This window comes from Mytilus edulis, chromosome 1, assembly GCF_963676685.1.
Source record: "Mytilus edulis chromosome 1, xbMytEdul2.2, whole genome shotgun sequence".
In the NCBI taxonomy this organism is placed as follows: Eukaryota; Metazoa; Mollusca; class Bivalvia; order Mytilida; family Mytilidae; genus Mytilus; species Mytilus edulis.
The window spans coordinates 107,391,796-107,411,244 of NC_092344.1; the positions used below are offsets into that span (position 1 = coordinate 107,391,796).

General features: G+C 32.3%; 1 protein-coding gene across 5 annotated transcripts; it reads right to left on the bottom strand.

Moving 5' to 3' along the window:
• Positions 1-1,156: 1,156 nt before the first annotated feature.
• On the bottom strand, positions 1,157-19,449 carry LOC139517266 (AP-1 complex subunit mu-1). Of its 5 annotated transcripts, none has more exons than XR_011663123.1 (11): positions 19,331-19,433; positions 15,495-15,546; positions 13,430-13,654; positions 12,931-13,061; positions 11,998-12,142; positions 11,444-11,570; positions 10,958-11,100; positions 9,820-9,891; positions 5,169-5,422; positions 2,150-3,288; positions 1,157-1,822 (listed from the first exon to the last, which is right to left on the bottom strand). XR_011663123.1 is itself a non-coding variant. In XM_071308127.1 (11 exons), exons 2-11 carry the CDS (start codon positions 15,534-15,536, stop codon positions 1,724-1,726), a joined length of 1,269 nt encoding a protein of 422 aa, XP_071164228.1. In that variant the 5' UTR covers positions 15,537-15,546; positions 19,331-19,449; the 3' UTR covers positions 1,157-1,723. The 5 variants fall into 5 exon arrangements, 2 of the variants coding, with proteins under 2 accessions (XP_071164228.1, XP_071164217.1); XR_011663124.1 differs by having other exon boundaries at positions 2,150-3,271; positions 5,154-5,422; XR_011663122.1 differs by having other exon boundaries at positions 11,432-11,570.

Sequence of the window (19,449 nt, forward strand, 5' to 3'; positions counted from 1 at the left end):
TATTACACACTTGAAGACAAATCTAACGGAGAAAATCAGAATACTTTATTGGATAGTTTTGTTTATCAAAAGAAAGAGTGTAATTTTTAATAAAAGACATATACATTGTCCTTATATTGGTTTAATACATTGTACAAACGAACATTTAACTGGTCAACTGAAATATGTGATCTGGAAAGCTAAAACCTTAACAATTGAAAGCAAGTGATGTTTATATATGTTGAAACATTTGAAGCTGTAAGATCAAATGGGACCTAAAAGAATTCTAAATTCGTCTGAGATCAATTTTGTCAGAATGAGTTTTTAGATGGTAGTGATAGGCAAATTATACCAAAGGGATATTCAAACTCTTTGATGTTGAAATCATCTATTCAAAACTTTTTACAAACACGTCATAAATTAGTAGACTCCTTTGGAATATAAGTTACCTAGATGACAGCAAATATGCTCCAAATGTCCTAACCATAATCAAGTCCTTTTTCCCCGAATGTGACCTACCAAATAAGATTAAGGTCAAGGCTGTATGACATTACAGTCAGAAATGTATTGTTTGCAACCCATTAATATACAATTTCTTAAAGTACCTGAAAATAAACCTCATCTTGCAAACTTAATCTGACATCTGGAGTTCAAAGAAGTGAAGGTGAGGTGAAAATGACCGTCTATCATGGTCTGACCATAAACTACTTCAATCATAATTTTTACCATCATAGGTAAAGATAAGACTTGACATAGAGGTAAAGTGCAAATTGCTATAGCCACAGTCACAGCCATCATCCTCCCCATAGAAAACAAAAATGTTGACTACTGTACTCCCATCTTTGACATTTTTACCTATTATGTCTGTTTGTTTTGTTCACATATCATTGTCAATAAAATGGAATTTGATGTGACTGTCATGCAAGTGAGAGGTTTAGCTAGCTATAAAACCAGGTTCAATCCACCATTTTTTGTATAAGAAAATTCCTGTACCAAGTCAGGAATATGACAGTTGTTATTCATTCGTTTGATGTGTTTTAGCTTTTGATTTTGCCATTTGATCAGGGACTTTCCATTTTAAATTTTTCTTGGAGTAGAGTTTTTTTGTGATTTTACTTCGTACATATGAATCCTCGGCTGTAACATAATTTCAGGCTAGAAAATACTAACTAAGTGATATTTCAATATTTCCATTTATTCATGTTCATGTTGACAACAATGTTTCATTTTATAAACAGCACTACAAGAGGTTTTTAATAATTATTTGTGTAGCCTCTTGAATGTATCTGTATTGTAAATATTTCTAAGCATTAGCATGTCTAACTTAAATGCAAAAAAGACTTAACATGCATAAGCTAAAGGCAAAATACTCATTGAATGGGCTTGCTTTCATGCAGGTCCACTGAAAAGATTATTTTGACAGAAAGCCCTGTTACACAGGATCTACAGCCTGACAGACAAAATTAATTTAATTTTATAACAAAAACATTGCACATGAAAACATAAACATAACCTGGATTTAGTTTTAAATATATTAATATTTGACCATTTTTCAGAGTAAATATTACAATAATTGTAATGGCTAAACTTATAATCTTAATCTTAGCACATTTCATACAACAGTGAGCAATGCATGATTGAAATGAATAAATATGGTAAAACTTATCATTGAGTAAGAATTATTTGCGATTTTTGTTATGAAACAATAAATAGACAACAATAATTTATTCCCTCATTGTTTTCTTCACTGTGTACGGAGTTGGTAGTCACCATTCTGTGTAATATATCTAACCCATGGTAATGCCTGGTATCCACTTTTTTCTATAATCTTTAAATACCTAACCTAGAATATAAATACATTTCATGTTAATTTTATGAGTTTGTTATCCAAATAAATGTATTACATGAATATTTTAACTTCATATGCTTTAAAATAAATAATAAGAATCTGGTGTTCATCAGTAGAGTAAGAAATTTATATAACAACAGGTGACATTTTCATTTTTTTCAGCACTGCATAATATTGATATTCATCTTTGGTTTAACATTCAAAATCAGATTGAACAAAAGTGTAACACATAAGGAGTTTGTCTTTTTTTTATATTTTCAAAACTTGATTCACAAACAACTAATAAATTTGCCTCTGGCAGTAAATGGCATAAATAGTTACCTGTATACCAGATACAGTGAAGTATGGAATCTCAAACTTGACATGAATTGGAGGTTTGCCCTCAGAGTCTTCTGCTAGTACACTTGGTAAATTGAAGTGTGCTCTCATCAAATACTCTTTTCCTCCCTATAATAAGTATAAATTTAAAAAATAACAAATTTTTTTATTTTTCAATAAAGTTCTCAAGTACAATCCAAATTTTCAAAATTATTCTGTCATGGCTAACAGAAGAAACCTTGACAGACATATGAGGGTATTGCCCTTTAAGTATAAATTGTGGCATAAAAAAACCAAGACACTCCCATGAGTCACAATGCAACAAGATTATATATGTTAAATGAAACTAGAACATGTTTCTGTATATCAATTATTGTTTTAAAGATTATAAGCAAAAAATATGCTAAAAAAATAGTCCTTTACATGTAAAGTAATAGTGTGTAATAGTTCTAAGGAATCAGCCAATAGTTTCAGTCTTTATGGCATTTAATGTGTCTTGTATTGTTGATCATGTTTGCCTTGAACACTTTCTAACATGAATTTAGCCAAGTTTTCAAGATAATTTTGTGACCTTTTTGGACATGTGAGGTTAAAATCAGAAGAAAACTAGATGTGTCAAAGCGACACGAATGTCCCCGTCCCAAAAAGTTGAAAAATCTGCAATTTCAATATAAAAACATGTGGACACAAACATGATGGTAGTCTCACAATCAGCTCAAAATCTGGAGGCGTATAGAAAAAAAATCTGTATAACTGTGATTTTCAATAATTTATTAAAGTCCAAAGCCCGTAATTTCAACAAAAATTTGTGGAGCGGAATGATCTGTAACTCATCATGGTTAACTCACATACCAAAAATCAGCCAATATCTGAAGGTGTTTAGAAAAAAGGCCGTATAACTGTGATTTTCAACAATTTCTCAAAGTCCAAAGCCTGTAATTTCGGCAAAAATTGGTGGAGTGGAACAAAACTTAAACTTGATCTGTAACTCATCATGGTTAACTCACATACTAAAAATCAGCCCAATATCTGAAGGCATTTAGAAAAAAACTCCATATAATGGTTTGTTGTGGAATGACTGAATGACGGAATTATGGAATTTCGGAATTACGGACAAGGGTAAAACTATATGGCATCCAAGGCTTCCAAAAAATATTTGAGCCAGCCGGACATTTCATATCTGATCCCGATTTTAATCCCTTAAGACTTAGTCACAAAAGGCAATTATGGTAATCAGATGGCCATTCCAATGATTGACATAACATTAAAAAAAACGATTTTAAACTTTACTTTGATATGATATGAATTTGATGTACGGATGTAACTGTTAAATTGGCAGTTCATCATTCAAAGTGTGCACATCAGCGTGCTCATATCTGCCTTAGACTTTTTATTTGTGCAAAATGACATTGTCAAAAACTTTACTTTCGTTTCACATTGTTCTAACTGGAGAGGTCAACCGGATGTTGACTTGACAATGGTAAAACATGGACCATAAACGGATACGTAAAATCCGTGTACGTTTACAAAGCACGACTGAGTGAAGAAGGTCTTTCCACGTTATTTCTTCATCAAAATACTTGAAACGAACGTTAGATACATGTTTCAATGATAATTTTAGCATTTTTGAAGAAATGTAGGATGCATAATTAAATTTCCCACCTGTGCACATGCGCACGTGTTCTAGTTCATACGACGTAGTTCTGACGATTTTTCATTTAAAACCTTTTTAAATTTTTCATCAAATCATGTTGATAAACTAATTTCTAATAATTTTAATCTTTTGGACTAAATCAATTAGAAACAAACCGCTGAAAAGTAAGAAAAAAATTGTGAATAAACCGATCAATTTATACGATGTCAGGTACTGAACATAGATCACCTGTCACCTGAACAGGTAGATTTCAGCTGTCCAACTACTAATTAGCCTTGATTAAAATTAGAAAGTATTGAAGTAGGTGTTGTTTTGATAGTAATTAATCATCATGTCACATTTATGACCGGAAATGTGATGATGTTAAAGGCATAAGGTTGGGTAAAAAAGAACGGGCGTATGACATTTGCGCCGATTTTGAAAATTTTCATTCTTTCATTTGCGCCGATTTCATTTTTTCATTTGCGCCGATTTTATATTTTTTCCTAATTGGATTTACAGGTAAGTTACAGGTAAGTTTATACTTTTATATTGGCTGAGCACAGAGTATAAAGACAAATCAAGTGACATTGCAATTGGTAAATGGCTATCCCAATGTTTCAGGTTACCATTCCTTTCCCTAAATGAAATTGATGACTGCTTCACGTTTGACATTGTCTGACGCTCCGCTCCTTCTGATGACAAATGTCATACATTCTGAGACAACGTGCAAGTACACATTGCATAACGGTCAACTAATTTCCAAATATAGAAGATGCGAAATCATAAGAAAGGAATATATTAGATGTGTTGCCTAAACATACTCGGCAAGAACAGATTTATGATTTGAATGTATTCCGATTTTATGGATTTGAATGCTGCACATATATTTTTAATTCGTCATTTAAGTATAAACAAAGTGCTTTTATCTTAGGTTTTTACTTCTTGATTTTAAGCAGGAGACAACAGTTTTATACTTGTTATGATTGACAATTCATAACATATACATGTACAACTGGCTAACGGAAGAGGTATTTAATGATAAATGAAAATAACATTACTTGGATGGAGAGTTGTCTCATTGGCACTCATACCACATCTTTTTATATCATTTCACCTGTAATTTACCTGTTATTTACCTTGAAAAAAAATCGGCGCAAATGAAAAAAAAAATCGGCGCAAATGAAAGAAAAAATCGGCGCAAATGAAATGCTGATCGGCGCAAATGCAAAACGCCGAAAAGAACATGAATTATGTAAAAATGACCGAAAAAGCCTTGAAAACTAAAAAGTATATGACCGTTTCATGCTTTGACCAGCCGGTCTTTTACCGGACATTATACAAATGACCGGAATATATGACCGTTTTGGAAGCCCTGATGGCATCGACAACTTCGTTGCGGGGCCATAATTTTTTTTTCTTATGGAAGATACTTTAATATCATACAATATATAAATCATATATTCTGGTAAATCTTTACTTACTGGGAATGATTTAATTGTCCAGATGACAGAATTCAAGTCTGGTGCATATTTACAGTTACCGACTGTTGTTTTAAACTTTGGTGTGTCAGCATCTGTTGGAACTGGAATGATTATTTCTACATTGTTGGCTGTTGATCGTCTTTTAAACTGACTTTTAGCCTGCAAGGACAAAGGACATGAATCATTCAACATGTTATCATTAAACAAGTATTAAGTAAAACAAGGCATCTCAGAAGAAAAATACTTTATCACAGCAATTTTAGCTATGTATATAGATAAGACATTTTAAAACTCTTCAGATCTGACAATACATATACATCTCAGCAATACTCCATGCCTCATTCATTTACATAAAATCTTATAATTAATTTTAAAAAAGTACACTACTACTGTTGATGTTATGCATTTTGTACTTATTGAGGTGGTAATTAACACTACAGAGAGATAACTCTGTAAAATCAGCTAAACATTTTAATGACGTTGTATTGCTTATAGTACGGTGACCGAGTAAGAAAAAGTCGCTTATTTAAGGAGTTTAATTGTCATTCGGACTATACGGCTATAAATCACAGTATTGGTAGTTCAAAGGTTAAACTTAACATTTTGACTTGTCGTCAAAAAATCGTACGGTGCAATTTTCGTAAAATGGGCTTTGAAGTACGTTAATTAACTTGAACGAAAAGTTATGAGGTAAACATTGTAAAATAACATCCGTGATATGATTTCTGTTATAATATACATTGTTGTTACACCTTATTCATATTATTTTAACGATTTCAAAAAAAGTTTAGCAAAATTAATTCGTTATTAAAGAGTTTTTGTAAAAGTTTAACGCTACAAATACTTTGCATTTAATAGAGTACGTTCCAATTTAATTTCATGATTTTTTTTAACGCAAAATGTAAAATAATTAACATTTATATGTTATTTCATACATTTGTACCTTTATTAATCAATAATATCAAATTCATTTGTCTCAGAAGTACGATTTCAGCAATTCAAGCCAAACAAAATTCATAACGCTCATATGACGGAGCTATTCGAAGCTCATATACAGCCTCTTATAGATACATATACGCTATTGGGATGTGATGTATTACTTACATTTACATACTGGGATATGTTCCCTGAAGCAGTAGACATTTAGCTGTCAAATGTAAGAGCAGAACGAGAGGGAAATTTGTCTCTTCCTTGAGATCGTCATCTCAAATGTAAAATTATATTTTTGTAACCAACCGTACTCCACGAAGGTGGATGCCATTTTACATACTCGATATGCTTCAATTTTATGTGAACATTTGATCACCTTTTATAGATGGCTACTTTCCTTTTTAGACAGATTCCTGGACATTTTAAAAGTACTATGACATGGCAACAGAAAAGACCGTTATAAAAGCCCCAAGGGGATTAGGTGGCACTGTAGGCATAACAATTCAAAAGTCTGCGCTTGTTAGATGGGCCCTTACTAGACATTTCATAGAATCCATTAGTCGTGTAATACTGAAAAGGGATGGAAATGCTGAAAATTATGCAAATTCACAGTAAGAAACAAAGCCAACAGCAATGAACATAGATGAAGAACATGTTATTGCCATTGTGAACCATCTAAATGATCCATGACTGATCTCTTTCGTGTGGAATCCCACCCTCAATGTCTTTTAAATATCTCTTCTTAAATGCATGCTTCAAGACATATTTGATGTTCTTTGCTCACAGTTGTCGAGGAAGGCTTGAAAATGTCTAAACATTTTATCATTAGTTCTCTTTCTTAAGATCACAAGGAGTTTTTATGGTCCAATATCAAAGTCAAACACAAACCTGAAAAATAAATCGGGGGAAATACTTTCAGGTCGCATAAATCCATAACTTGTAATTAGACGTGCACTAATTTCGGCAAAATGTAGAGATGATGTTATCATAGAACATGTGTTGTCGCACCCATTCCATTATCCCCTTTTGAAAATGACGGCACCATGAGAAAATCATGCAAGTCGGATTTTGTGAAGCAATTCGAATCTTAAGTCTCTTGTGCACTTTCCCTACCTTCCTTTATATCATCGCTCACAACTTACATAAGAGATGGTATGGCATTGGTTCAATTTATTAATGCTAAGAAAGGTAAAACATGCGGCGACCTTGCAGCTTACTATTAAAAAAATATGTCCCGATGAATTTCTATGGCGCACATAGTAGCACATGTTTTTTACCGCTACGACACGAACAACTCTCAGGCGCGGATCCAGAGGGGGGGGGTTCCGGGGGTTGGAACCCCCCCTTTTTTTTGGACGATCAATGCATTTGAATGGGGACATGTAATTGGAACCCCCCCCCCCCCCCCTTTGTCCTGGGTTAGGAACCCCCCCTTTTTAAAATGGCTGGATCCGCCCCTGACTCTATAAAGTCTGCCGAAAGGGAACGCGGCACAGAGACTACAGCTTCCATCAAAGTGTATCAGATTATAGAGCAGAGAAGTATTCCTGACTTGAAAACTTTGACAAATCCGATAAGATTCAACCTGATGTGAGCTTTACATAGTCAGAACGTTTGAAACTTAGTTATTTATACCAACACTGTTCATGCATATGGCTGTCGTTACTTGTTCAGCACTCAAGAGAAGGCCTATACCCAATGCCTTAAACTTTGACACGGAGTTAAGGGAAATGTGAAAGACTGGAAGAACAATCATACAGGCCTTATACAATTATGATTGTTTTGTGTGTTCGCTACTATAAAAATAGGACACATAAAAACGAGTTGTGGTTGCAGATGTGGAACATTAGCAGTGTAAATGATGGACGGAGATTTTCACCCATTCAATAACCATGTGTCTGTCTTTCCCCAACAATTTGTAAACTATTGCCTGCTGCGCATGTACTTACCGGATGCGACGTAACTTCGTATTTGTTTGGAGTAGGTATACAAACTGTCTACAAGACTTCGAAGGACACGCACGACTATTTCAGTTGTGTTTAGAGTTTCGGTAATATTGACAATGATGAAGCTCTTGTTTTGGCATGAAAGATAATTTCAAAGGTTTATGATCAGAACTATCTCTTTAAAACCACTCCATCATAATAATTATTCAAGTTTACCACAAGTAAGATGCAAGTTTAGTCAGGTTACCTTCCTGCGAGACGGCACTGAAACAGTATGTTTTACGTACTTCGTTTCAAACTAAAAATTTGAAACGCATTACACATTGCTAAACCCCTATCCGGTCACCTTAAGAATACGGTTGGCGAGAGTAAAATGATTCATTACACCCCGTGTATTTTAAAAGGCATATTTCAGCAGAATTCTTGCAGGATCTTGTGTCTTCATTGAAGGAAAATCTGCATGTGAAAGAGTCATGTGTTTGTTCACTACAAAACCTTACATGTCCGGGGCTTTGGTCCTGTAAAGGGTCAGAATTATGTAGAAATTTCAAATCATGTTCCTTGACAATTAACCAGAAGATATAATTCTGTTGTGTGGATCTCTTTGATTGGAATGTTGAATTGTAACTATTTTCGAATAATTGAGTGCTTTTTAGTTTTAATGAATTTCATGAATGGTCTTATGCAAAATATGCCTTCATGACAGAAGGATGCAGGTAAAAATAATATTCATCATTTATTGATGAGGTTGGATGTTAGCCGGCAAGGTAACTACAGTAATTTTAACAGAATATGTGTTGATCTTGTGTAATAGAACAAATATTTGAAAAACGCCAATTTCCAGAATAAATCGATTTCTTTTTCATTTTTTTTTAACATTTTCGAGATGATTCATTGAAAATTGATATAAGAAAATGTATGTATCTAGAATTTAACCTAAATTGTTGTATATTTCTTCAAATTTTGAAAGTATAGAAGAAGGAAAAATAAAAACAAAATTTGATCTTTGACCTCATTTTATGCAAAACTGTTACCACATTTCTTTTTGACGACATCGATATTTCAATAGTACTCATTTTTCCGAATCCAATGATATATAATATAGCCATATAGTATGTTTGACGATTAAATCTAAAAAATATTGGGTCTGGTCACCGTACTATAAGGAAATATTAAGCTTTTCCATGATCAAAATTGGTGTTAGTCAAACTGCTATATATCCAACCAATTTTTTCCGATAATTTGCCTGGTTCAAATTTTTTGAAATTCTTATATTTAAGTCAAAGTATCAAAGTACTAAATGTTTTGTTCAAATTTTCTGAAAATTAAACGAGCCAAATTAATTTTAGTTAAGGTGTTAGGTTCCACCTTAAGTTATATACATTTATTACAGGTATTTGTATTAAGATCAGAATTATACACAGTAAACTCAACAGATACCTTAAATCGAGCAACAATTTCAGTGCAATTTGTTATTTGACCAACGTTTATCTTTAGACCCTCCTGTGATCATAATGACACTAAGGCTTCCTAAATACTTTAAATTCAACGAAAAAAAAATCTATTTTTCTTGGTTATTCTATTGAAACATAGCAGATTTAACTCTTTCACATAACATTCTGGGAAAGCTTTTTCTTGATTGATGTTAAATACCAATTAAAACTATGGAGTCTATCTTACCTTGATCATATATTCCACCCTACTGTGGGCGTGTCTTTCTATAACTGACTCCACCCATATTAATGGTTTTACCTGTAAATATTCAAAACATATAACAAAGCAATAAAACTATTATTATCATTACATCAAAATTAAGGGGGACAGATGGACTAACACACAGACCAGAAAACATCTGACATCTTGAACATGCTTGATATCAATCACAATTTATGTTTATTATGAAAGAAATAAGAAAAGTTAAAAAAAACTTTCATTTGTTTCTTGGCACCATCAATTAACAAATGTCAAGTTATTCTTTATGTATGCCAACTATTTAATATTGAACTGGTTCATACTTAAACCCTACACTAGTTAATTATTGGATTAATGAAATAAAACTTACATGTGTATTAAGTCTGTGTATTGTTATAAAACTTACATGTGTATTAAGTCTGTGTATTGTTATAAAACTTACATGTGTATTAAGTCTGTGTATTGTTGCAAAACTTACATGTGTATTAAGTCTGTGTATTGTTATAAAACTTACATGTGTATTAAGTCTGTGTATTGTTATAAAACTTACATGTGTCTTAAGTCTGTGTATTGTTATAAAACTTACATGTGTCTTAAGTCTGTGTATTGTTGCAAAACTTACATGTGTCTTAAGTCTGTGTATTGTTGCAAAACTTACATGTGTCTTAAGTCTGTGTATTGTTATAAAACTTACATGTGTCTTAAGTCTGTGTATTGTTACAAAACTTACATGTGTCTTAAGTTTGTGTATTGTTACAAAACTTACCTGTGTCTTAAGTCTGTGTATTGTTATAAAACTTACATGTGTCTTAAGTTTGTGTATTGTTATAAAACTTACATGTGTCTTAAGTCTGTGTATTGTTACAAAACTTACATGTGTCTTAAGTCTGTGTATTGTTACAAAACTAACGTGTGTCTTAAGTCTGTGTATTGTTATAAAACTTACATGTGTCTTAAGGCTGTGTATTGTTATAAAACTTACATGTGTCTTAAGTCTGTGTATTGTTATAAAACTTACATGTGTATTAAGTCTGTGTGTTTTTATAAAACTTACATGTGTATTAAGTTTGTGTGTTATTGTAAAACTTACATGTGTATTAAGTTTGTGTGTTATTGTAAAACTTACATGTGTATTTAGCCTGTAAGACATCAGTTCAAATTCTCCATCAGGTGGTATAAAGGATATTGTTCTATCATTCTCAAATCTAGATAATCTCACACACTGGTGGAACTTAACATCTTCTAATTCTACTGATTTACTCTTTCCTCCTGTAAACAAAAAAGTAAAGATTTTTTTCTTATGAAATAGAATTTTTGTGATCATTAGACCTCATTTTGCATTTTTTCTTTAAATCAGTAAGCAATAATAAAAAATTGAAGTATGGCTGAAAGTATGTTGTTTGAGATTTACTATGATTTGGTGGTATTACACCTTATAACCTTAGCATAAAATTTTATCCGTCTACATCATCAAGTCCTAAAACAACTCAATTAATTTTTTTCTTTCTGTTTACACAAGTTTGTTAGATCAAGTAATATGATATGTGTACATTTGTACTTACTTCCAGTACTTTACGATATAATAATATGATATGTGTACCTTTGTACTTACTTCCAGTGCTTTCAAATAAGACTTTATCATTTAGTCCTAGTCTTAACTCAGGCATTCCAGATAAATATACCCTCATCTTAATAGCCCCTACAATCTCACTTCTTAAAACATTACCATTAGCACTAACCTGTAAAATAAAGGGAAAATGGAAACTGAAACACACAAAAAAAAATGGTTCATAGTTTTTTATTTTTAAGTCATTTATCAGCTATTAAAATTTGTTTTTGATTTGTTTTTCATTGATTTTCAAATTTCCAGATTACAACTATTTTCTAATGCAAAAAAGTGTTTTCTTTTTGTAAAGTATTTGGTAATTTATTAGAAATCTTTGAACTATCCTAAAAAAAATGTCATTTCTTGCTGCTGTTCATATCAAATGTCGGTATCATGTCATATAAATAAAATATACGAAGGTCCAAATCCAGAAAATGTTCTTGTTTTGAACTAATCATAAACACGTATACATGTCCCTTTTCAGTCATTCTTTTATATATAATATATATGTTTATGTTTGACTATTAGTCCACATTTACATGTATTTTTAAAAGACTTACCAATAAATTAACAGATTCTATAACATCTAAGAATACTTCATTCTTTCTATATTTAATCTTTTCTGATCTCCATGATACAGCATTAGTGACAGCCATAGGAGGACGAGGAGCAACCTCTAACTTATGTCCATCTTGAGTAATATACCTTAATAAAGGAAAACATTGGTGGTAGATCATCTAAAGTTATTAAGACAGAACTGAAACTGTCACTCAAATAAGACAATCTGTTAAACCATCGAACAGTTGTGTGTTTGACATGTGTTCAGCCTGGTAAAAAATTGAAACAAGACATTGCTGCATTACACCAAAGGGGGAATAATCCAGGCTGTAGCCTTTTGAACATTTATTGGTAACAGCATTGAACCGATCAATCAATGCTCAATGTCATTTTAAAAGAACTTTGTTCTCTAGTTTGTTAATTGTTTCAAATTATAATGATTCAAAACTATCTTCCTTACAGTATTCCAATACTTGTAAGCTGGTATATACAAATGCATCAAAATCAACATATTTCCAAAATCAAAAAAAAATTAAATTGCTGTTATATGCAGCAACAGTAGCATATTTAGTTCTATTGGTAAACATGGTAAACAATGTTCAAATATAGGTCGGTCTGTTAGCTTATCTGTGACTAATAAATTTTAGTCAAAAATGGCTGATTTCAGGAAACATTTCGAATAGATATAAAATCATTATTGAAAGTAATTTAAGAACATTTGATAGTTGACGTGAAAAGGGATCAACAACCTCAGCAATGCCAATTTTTTTCAATGGATTAATAGAAAACAATTGATGTGACTGGACAATATAACTTGCTACAGAGTATTGCTGGAAACTCTTGTCTGACACTGTGTACTTGGTATAGAAAATATTGGATATTAAAGAAAAATGCATATAGATTTGTACAATAAATCCTTTTTTTGTGCTACTTACTCTTGTAAAATTTTACTATCTGTGGTTTGTGGGAATCCAAAGTCCATCACCTCATCCAAAAGTTCATAAATTAGGACAAAGTTGTCTCTGATACTTTCTTCTTCTATTTCTTTAAAGTATTCAATCATAATCTGTAATGGAAACCAAAATAATATGTCTTCTGTGCAAATGTTAAATAGAGGCCTTAACAACTTAATACTGTAAATTCACAAATTATTGCAATGTTTTTATTCTTGCAAAAAATGTGACTGGGTTATAATCCCAATATGACAATTTTGGAGAGATAACAGTGTTAAGATCCGTGACTGGGTTATAATCCCAATATGACAATTTTGGAGAGATAACAGTGTTAAGATCGTTTAATCAGTTTTTTGAAACTGACACGAAGGAGTCAGAGCAGACTTTGAAAGCATTCTTCACTTAATTATGTCTCAAAAGTCAAAACTAGTTACTCCACATATAATTTTTATTCCTCATGTACATAAATTTGTCTATTTACCTGGACTAGCTTGTGTAGGAATGAGAAGACCAAAGCAATGTTACAGTTCTTGAGAGTAGTAGCCACCAAGTACAGGTTATTGTATTTAATATAAACAAAGGTTACGTTTCCATGTTGAATGATTGGTGTCATATGGCCTTCTTCTTCTCTGTCCATCACTAATGACATGAACTTGTCTATACAAGACATATCTATGTCGCCTCGATAATTCCGACATATTAATACCTATAAAAGATATACATATAAAGATCATCCTTTCTTATTGAAATTGTATGTGCAATATAGATATTTTTAAGTATCTGCAATATTTGATACATGTATGTACAAAGTATCTTTTCCCACATACATGATATGATGGTATATCTAGGATGTAACAATAATTCAATTAGTTACAGTGAATTTGAAACCCTCAAAGTCATAGACACATCATATGAAACAAGTTTCTGTGTATAATAATGTTAAGGAAACTATTGAACCAATGCATGAATGTGTAGTAAAATAGTCCTCTGTGAAAGTTTTTTTTTAATATTCATTTCTTATCCATAAAATAAAACCAACAAAATGTTTCATTTGGTACATGTACATGTATGTAATTGATGAACGAAAATTTTGTCTGCTAAAATAACTATCTGGTTTCAGTAGCACATGTATATTGATCTTGATAATATTCAACATAGAATCATGGAGCATGTGCATGATAATTGAAATGATAGTGATGTATTTTTTTTAAATTATTTCAGTGTTCTCCCCAGATATTTCATTTAGCCTCCTAGTAAATAGGGGAAATTGAAATAGGATCTTGTTTCATCACATCACTAACATAATCTATAAGAAAACAACTTCAAATACATTTTGTGCATGTAGCATCACATTTAAGATCATCATTTTACATATTTTACCAAGAGGCAAAAAGGTCCTGGGGAGAACACTGTTATTTTACATGAATAACTCCAATTTGTTTTATGAAACTTTATCATGACAGTTGTTAGATTTGGTGTAATAAAAATGTTCTTTCAAAATCAAGTGAAACTATAGCTATCTGTTTTCAACTCTTGTTTACTTTTTACCTTCACACTTGTACATGTGTAGTCTGGTTGCTGAATTGCTTACCTGCTTACAGAGATATTACAATCTAAGGTCGCTTCATATAGGTACTGAAAAGCTATTTATGATTCAGTGTATAGAGTACAGGAGGGAAATACTCAATACTACATGTACATGATGTACTGGATCATATCTGAAGATTTGAATGTAGTAAAGAATTTTAATTTTCATCAAACAAGTTAAAAGAGTTAATGTACACATGTCTTTAACTCATTCGCCCTAAACAGATTTCTGGAAAATCAGGCATTTTCCAAAAATTGCAATCATATGCAAATTATATGCAAATTAGCAGACTCTTGATGCTGTTACTGATGCTCATCTATTAAACTATATATTGAGATTTGGGGGCAGATGGCATGGGTAGGGGGTGTGATGGGAGGTGGTAGATTTTCTTGTGGGTTTGAACCCATCCCCACTTGTCATTTTCCGTCTATTTCCGATTTTTAAACGACCTTGAGAGGTGAACTTGGCCATATTATACCTCTTTGTGTTCATATAACACCTATGCATGTATTTACGATAATGGTTTATACCTACAATGACTATCAATTACGTAGTGGCCATCAAAAGATGCCCACCCCCACCTGAATTTTGGCTACTTTTCACGTTTTTCCGATTTTGAACTCTTAAACGGCTTTCAAAGTGCCATATTTTCATAAACAGACGTCTGAGAAGAGTTTATGGACCATGAACTGCTTGGTTAAATTCCCTGCTATCATGACAGGTCAGGTGGGGCAGTTCAAAAAAGGTATGGAGGGTCATACGGGCTATCAAAGAATGGTTGTCGCCATCATGCCTACAGGCGGGAATGGGGGTTAAAGTAAAAATATATACATCATTTTCTTCTTTATTGTTAAATCTGAAGGATCATATACATGTAACTTTAGTGTATTCTCATCTTCATTTTCAGCTGCCTTCTACATGTACATTTGTATCTTGTGTTGTATTGTATCAATCTTACCTTGCCTTTCACATCCAGTATATATACTGCTGAAGCAGACATTTTCCTTCACCTACAAGTAAAATAGTAAATTGTTCTTCAGAGGACAAATATGTATACTGAAATAAAGAAAACAAAACATAATTAAGGTCAGGAACAGAGTTACAATGTATTATCCTTTTCATTAGTTTATTAGTAATTCAGTTTACTTCATAGAAGTACAAATCAATATTTTCCTTATTCATTTTGTTAGATTAAATCATAAATGGTATTAGTACTCTGTTGCTTCAAAACTGTTCAAACATAATTACAAAATCACTAGAACTTTGGACATTTAAATTTTGATTTCTTCCCAAGGGAAATAAATAGAAATGGTCTTACATTTGTACTACAAGCATAAACAGATGAAAGATGAATTGCAGAACCAATATTAAATAACTGCTGGGCTAAATAAAAATATAACTAAAAAGGGACAAGGCTCCATAAGATGCCAAAACCTCCTGCCACTATTTAATTGGCAGTTGCAATATGGAATAGGTGGTTGTATGTTTTTCGAAATAACAAAATACCATGGCCAGCTGCTAGACAGGAATGTATATACAAGGTTCTCAAACACAATCAATGCACCAACATGTTAATTAAGGACTATTTAAAATAATATAAGTACTAAAGTAGAAAAGAACTACTCTAAAAACTAGACATCTACAAATTACAGGCTAAACTTGTACAATGTATAATCTGAGAGTTCTGGCTGTTCATATAACTTTATCATTTTCTAAAACATATAGTTAACATTTATAACTACATGAACTATGTACTCATAGCATTAGTGATACTCCAAAATCAACCAATCAAAATGCTGGATTTCATGCTTCAAGCATTAATTTTTGTGCTCCAAGCAATGAGCAGAGTTTATAGCCATGGTGTAGTTATATTATACACATGTACTGATGTAGATGGTAAGAATGGTGCCAAGTATTTCTAAAAATACATGTACAACAATGTCAGGAGCCTCATAATATATATACCTAATTCATGTTAACAATGTCTGACAATCAAAATAAACGTGAATAAACCAAACAATAAAGACAGCAAAGGTAAGGAAAAAAATCTGGAACCTTTGAACAAAATTTTGACTAGCCTGTGGGACTACTGTTCTCAAATTGATATTTTTTTCTTTTTTTTTTTTGTCAAAAAAATTAAGGGTCGGGCATGAAAGATTACATTCTTGTAGGGTCGGTCGGGGATAGCAGGAAACAAAGACTATATTCTTTTTGGCCTTAGTGGCAATAAGGCACAAAACAGCTGTGCTCAGTAAATGCACTACATGCACATGTATGTTCATGATGTTAGGATATAAAGTGAACAGTGAAAATTTGTATTAAAAATAAAAAATACAGAAAAAGATGACCAAGGCACCCTACCAACTCGGCTACTAAGACCCTCTTTAACTTTTCCCATAACTCAAAAGACCTAAACATATAAATCCTAAAGCCAGAAGTATATAGACATATATTTAAGAATACATCTTAAGCAGTCAGAGCTCAGACATATATAAGTCTGAATCTGCTTTTGACTCATAGAGGTCTAAATTTGTAAGTTTAAGGATTTGTCTCCCTTTAATGCAAGACAAAATACGACTTCAATAAGTCAAATATTGTTTAGCAAGAAATGATTGACCAGAATCGTAAAGTTGCAAATATAGACTCCTACAAGTCGATAAGTTACCAAAATTGGTTAACTTCAAGACCCACGCATATTTATAAAAAGGTCATGCATCTAAATCAAATAATGACAACATTGAAAGCCAATGCTTTGTCTTCTAAAGAAAAATATGAATGAGAGGCTAAAAAATGGGGGAATCATGTTAATTAACCTTACAATGCAACCACCTGGATCCACACTTAATGAGGTAAAACATCTGTGTTTAGTAAGGATGTTCAATTAGATAATTAAATATAGATAGCTCACGTCCTTGTGAACTCTTAGACAGATTTTTGCTGTCATAGGTGATGTACTTTGGCCACCAAGTCAAGTTATGTTTTTTCATCAACATAAATAGACCTAAACAAGTCTGTCATTTTGTGACTTATATAAGTCTTAAATTGAAAACACATTTTTATAATAAATACATGTTTTGACTTCTTTAAGTCAAACACAGAAATAGACTTGTTTATGTCTGAGCTCTGACTGTTAAGTAGGTACATTGTGTATCTCAATGCCAGAAAAATAAATAAGATTGAGTTATCTTTCTTTATTCTTGTGTGCTCCTTCTTTGGAGGATTATAAACAGTACCATGAGTACGTAGATGTAATTTAAGATCAACAATGGCGGCCAATTTTGTTATTTTTGTATCAAAACTTAGGGCAGTTAAAGACAAATATGTCTGAATTTGCTATTTATTTTAAGAAAAACAAGTAAAACAATGTTTTTAATGAGTTGATCATGGTGTTCGACTTTCTGTCAATTAGGTTTTCTCCATGAAACTACAGTAAACATTGCAAATTTGCCCAAGTTGTCGTATGAACATTCATTCAAAGACAAATGCCGCCTGACCGATTCTATTTGAATGAATTAATGTTGATGACCATAAATGACCCATCCGATAAACTGATTACCTGTAACAACAGATTATGACACCTGTTGTAACCATTAATTAGTTTGGGGTCGGTAACAAAGTCACAAACTTGTGGCCAGGTAAAATTTCTTAATTGGCAGATCATATTAAAACAAACAAAATAATATTTTTGTCAGACAAGCTGGGGCCGTGGGACGTCATAGCCTGTCCGATATCAAAAAGTGGATATTTGTCCGTCCAAAATAGATGCGCTGCTTCGTCGCTGATTTTTTACCTCTTTATAGGAGATCGGTATTAAACATTTAGTAGCCAACCACGATAACTATCGGAAGCTCTCAGACATTTACATTACTTGCATCATAAATGAACAAGGTGTTAGATTATGTATTCATATTGACAATAGTCATTTGAATACATCATCTCCCATAGTCCATTGTGCCTTACTTTTTTCTCGTTGATCACATGACAATCTTTCAAAATGAAAGTTAAAATGCCAGAGACGATGGGTCACTGTGAAAACTGTCTAAATATGAGCAAATAAAGGTTGGCAGGTAGGTGAAACTTATATAAATGAAGAGATAAATGAAAAAATTGAAACCTGATTTATATAATTCCAAGGCTGTAAGTCGGTACCAGAGGCGACAAACAGCCCGTCTATTTGGGACGGGCATATATCAACTTTTTGATATGGAACAAGCTCTGACATCCCACGGCCCCAGCTTGTCTGGCAAAACATCCGTTGGAGGTCAGAGTAATCTCGGACTAGCTGGAACACTGTGTTATCTCTTTGACACTGACACATGTACATTTCTTATTTCCATTCTCAATTTTAATGTCAACAATATAAACATTTTACTCCATTTGTCTTTTACTTACAGTGAGTCTAATCGTAACTAAAATATGTTATGGGATTTGACGAAAGACGATATTCATTAAGTAATTAAGGCTCATTTAACATTTGACCATAACCTGATAAAAGTAGCGAACAAATAATCTTTAGAACAAAATAATGGGCATTTCTGACCACTCTTGTTAACACAAGTAATAAAAGTTATTTTTAAAGGAAGTCTATTTCTATGTAAGCAGACGGTGTGTGGAAAGTGATTTGTCATTTCTATATTTATAACATGCAAAAATTATGACATGATGGGGGTGCTAATCTAAAAATCAACCGGTCTACGATAAAATGTAATTATTTCTGCCAATATATGGTATGATACTGTCTCTGTCGTGTCACAGTTAGTGAGAAGATATTGACTATATGTTTAAAATATTTACTGTAAGCGTATTATCTAGATTTTCTTCTATAAATCCATTTCCAAGTTATATTTTGGTTAAACCGGAAGTGACTACAACACCTGTTTCCCATCATACGTTTTATTTCCTGTTGACGTTTC

What these genes read in the sequence shown, in the direction of transcription:
- LOC139517266 (XM_071308116.1), bottom strand. Translation starts at nt 15,536, where the DNA reads ATGTCTGCTTCAGCAGTATATATACTGGATGTGAAAGGCAAG. An exon ending in TCCTACACAAGCTAGTCCAG is followed by an intron (nt 13,062 to 13,429) that starts GTAAATAGACAA and finishes TTTCCATTACAG; the next exon opens with ATTATGATTGAATACTTTAA. An exon ending in GGGTGGAATATATGATCAAG is followed by an intron (nt 5,423 to 9,819) that starts GTAAGATAGACT and finishes TTGTCCTTGCAG; the next exon opens with GCTAAAAGTCAGTTTAAAAG.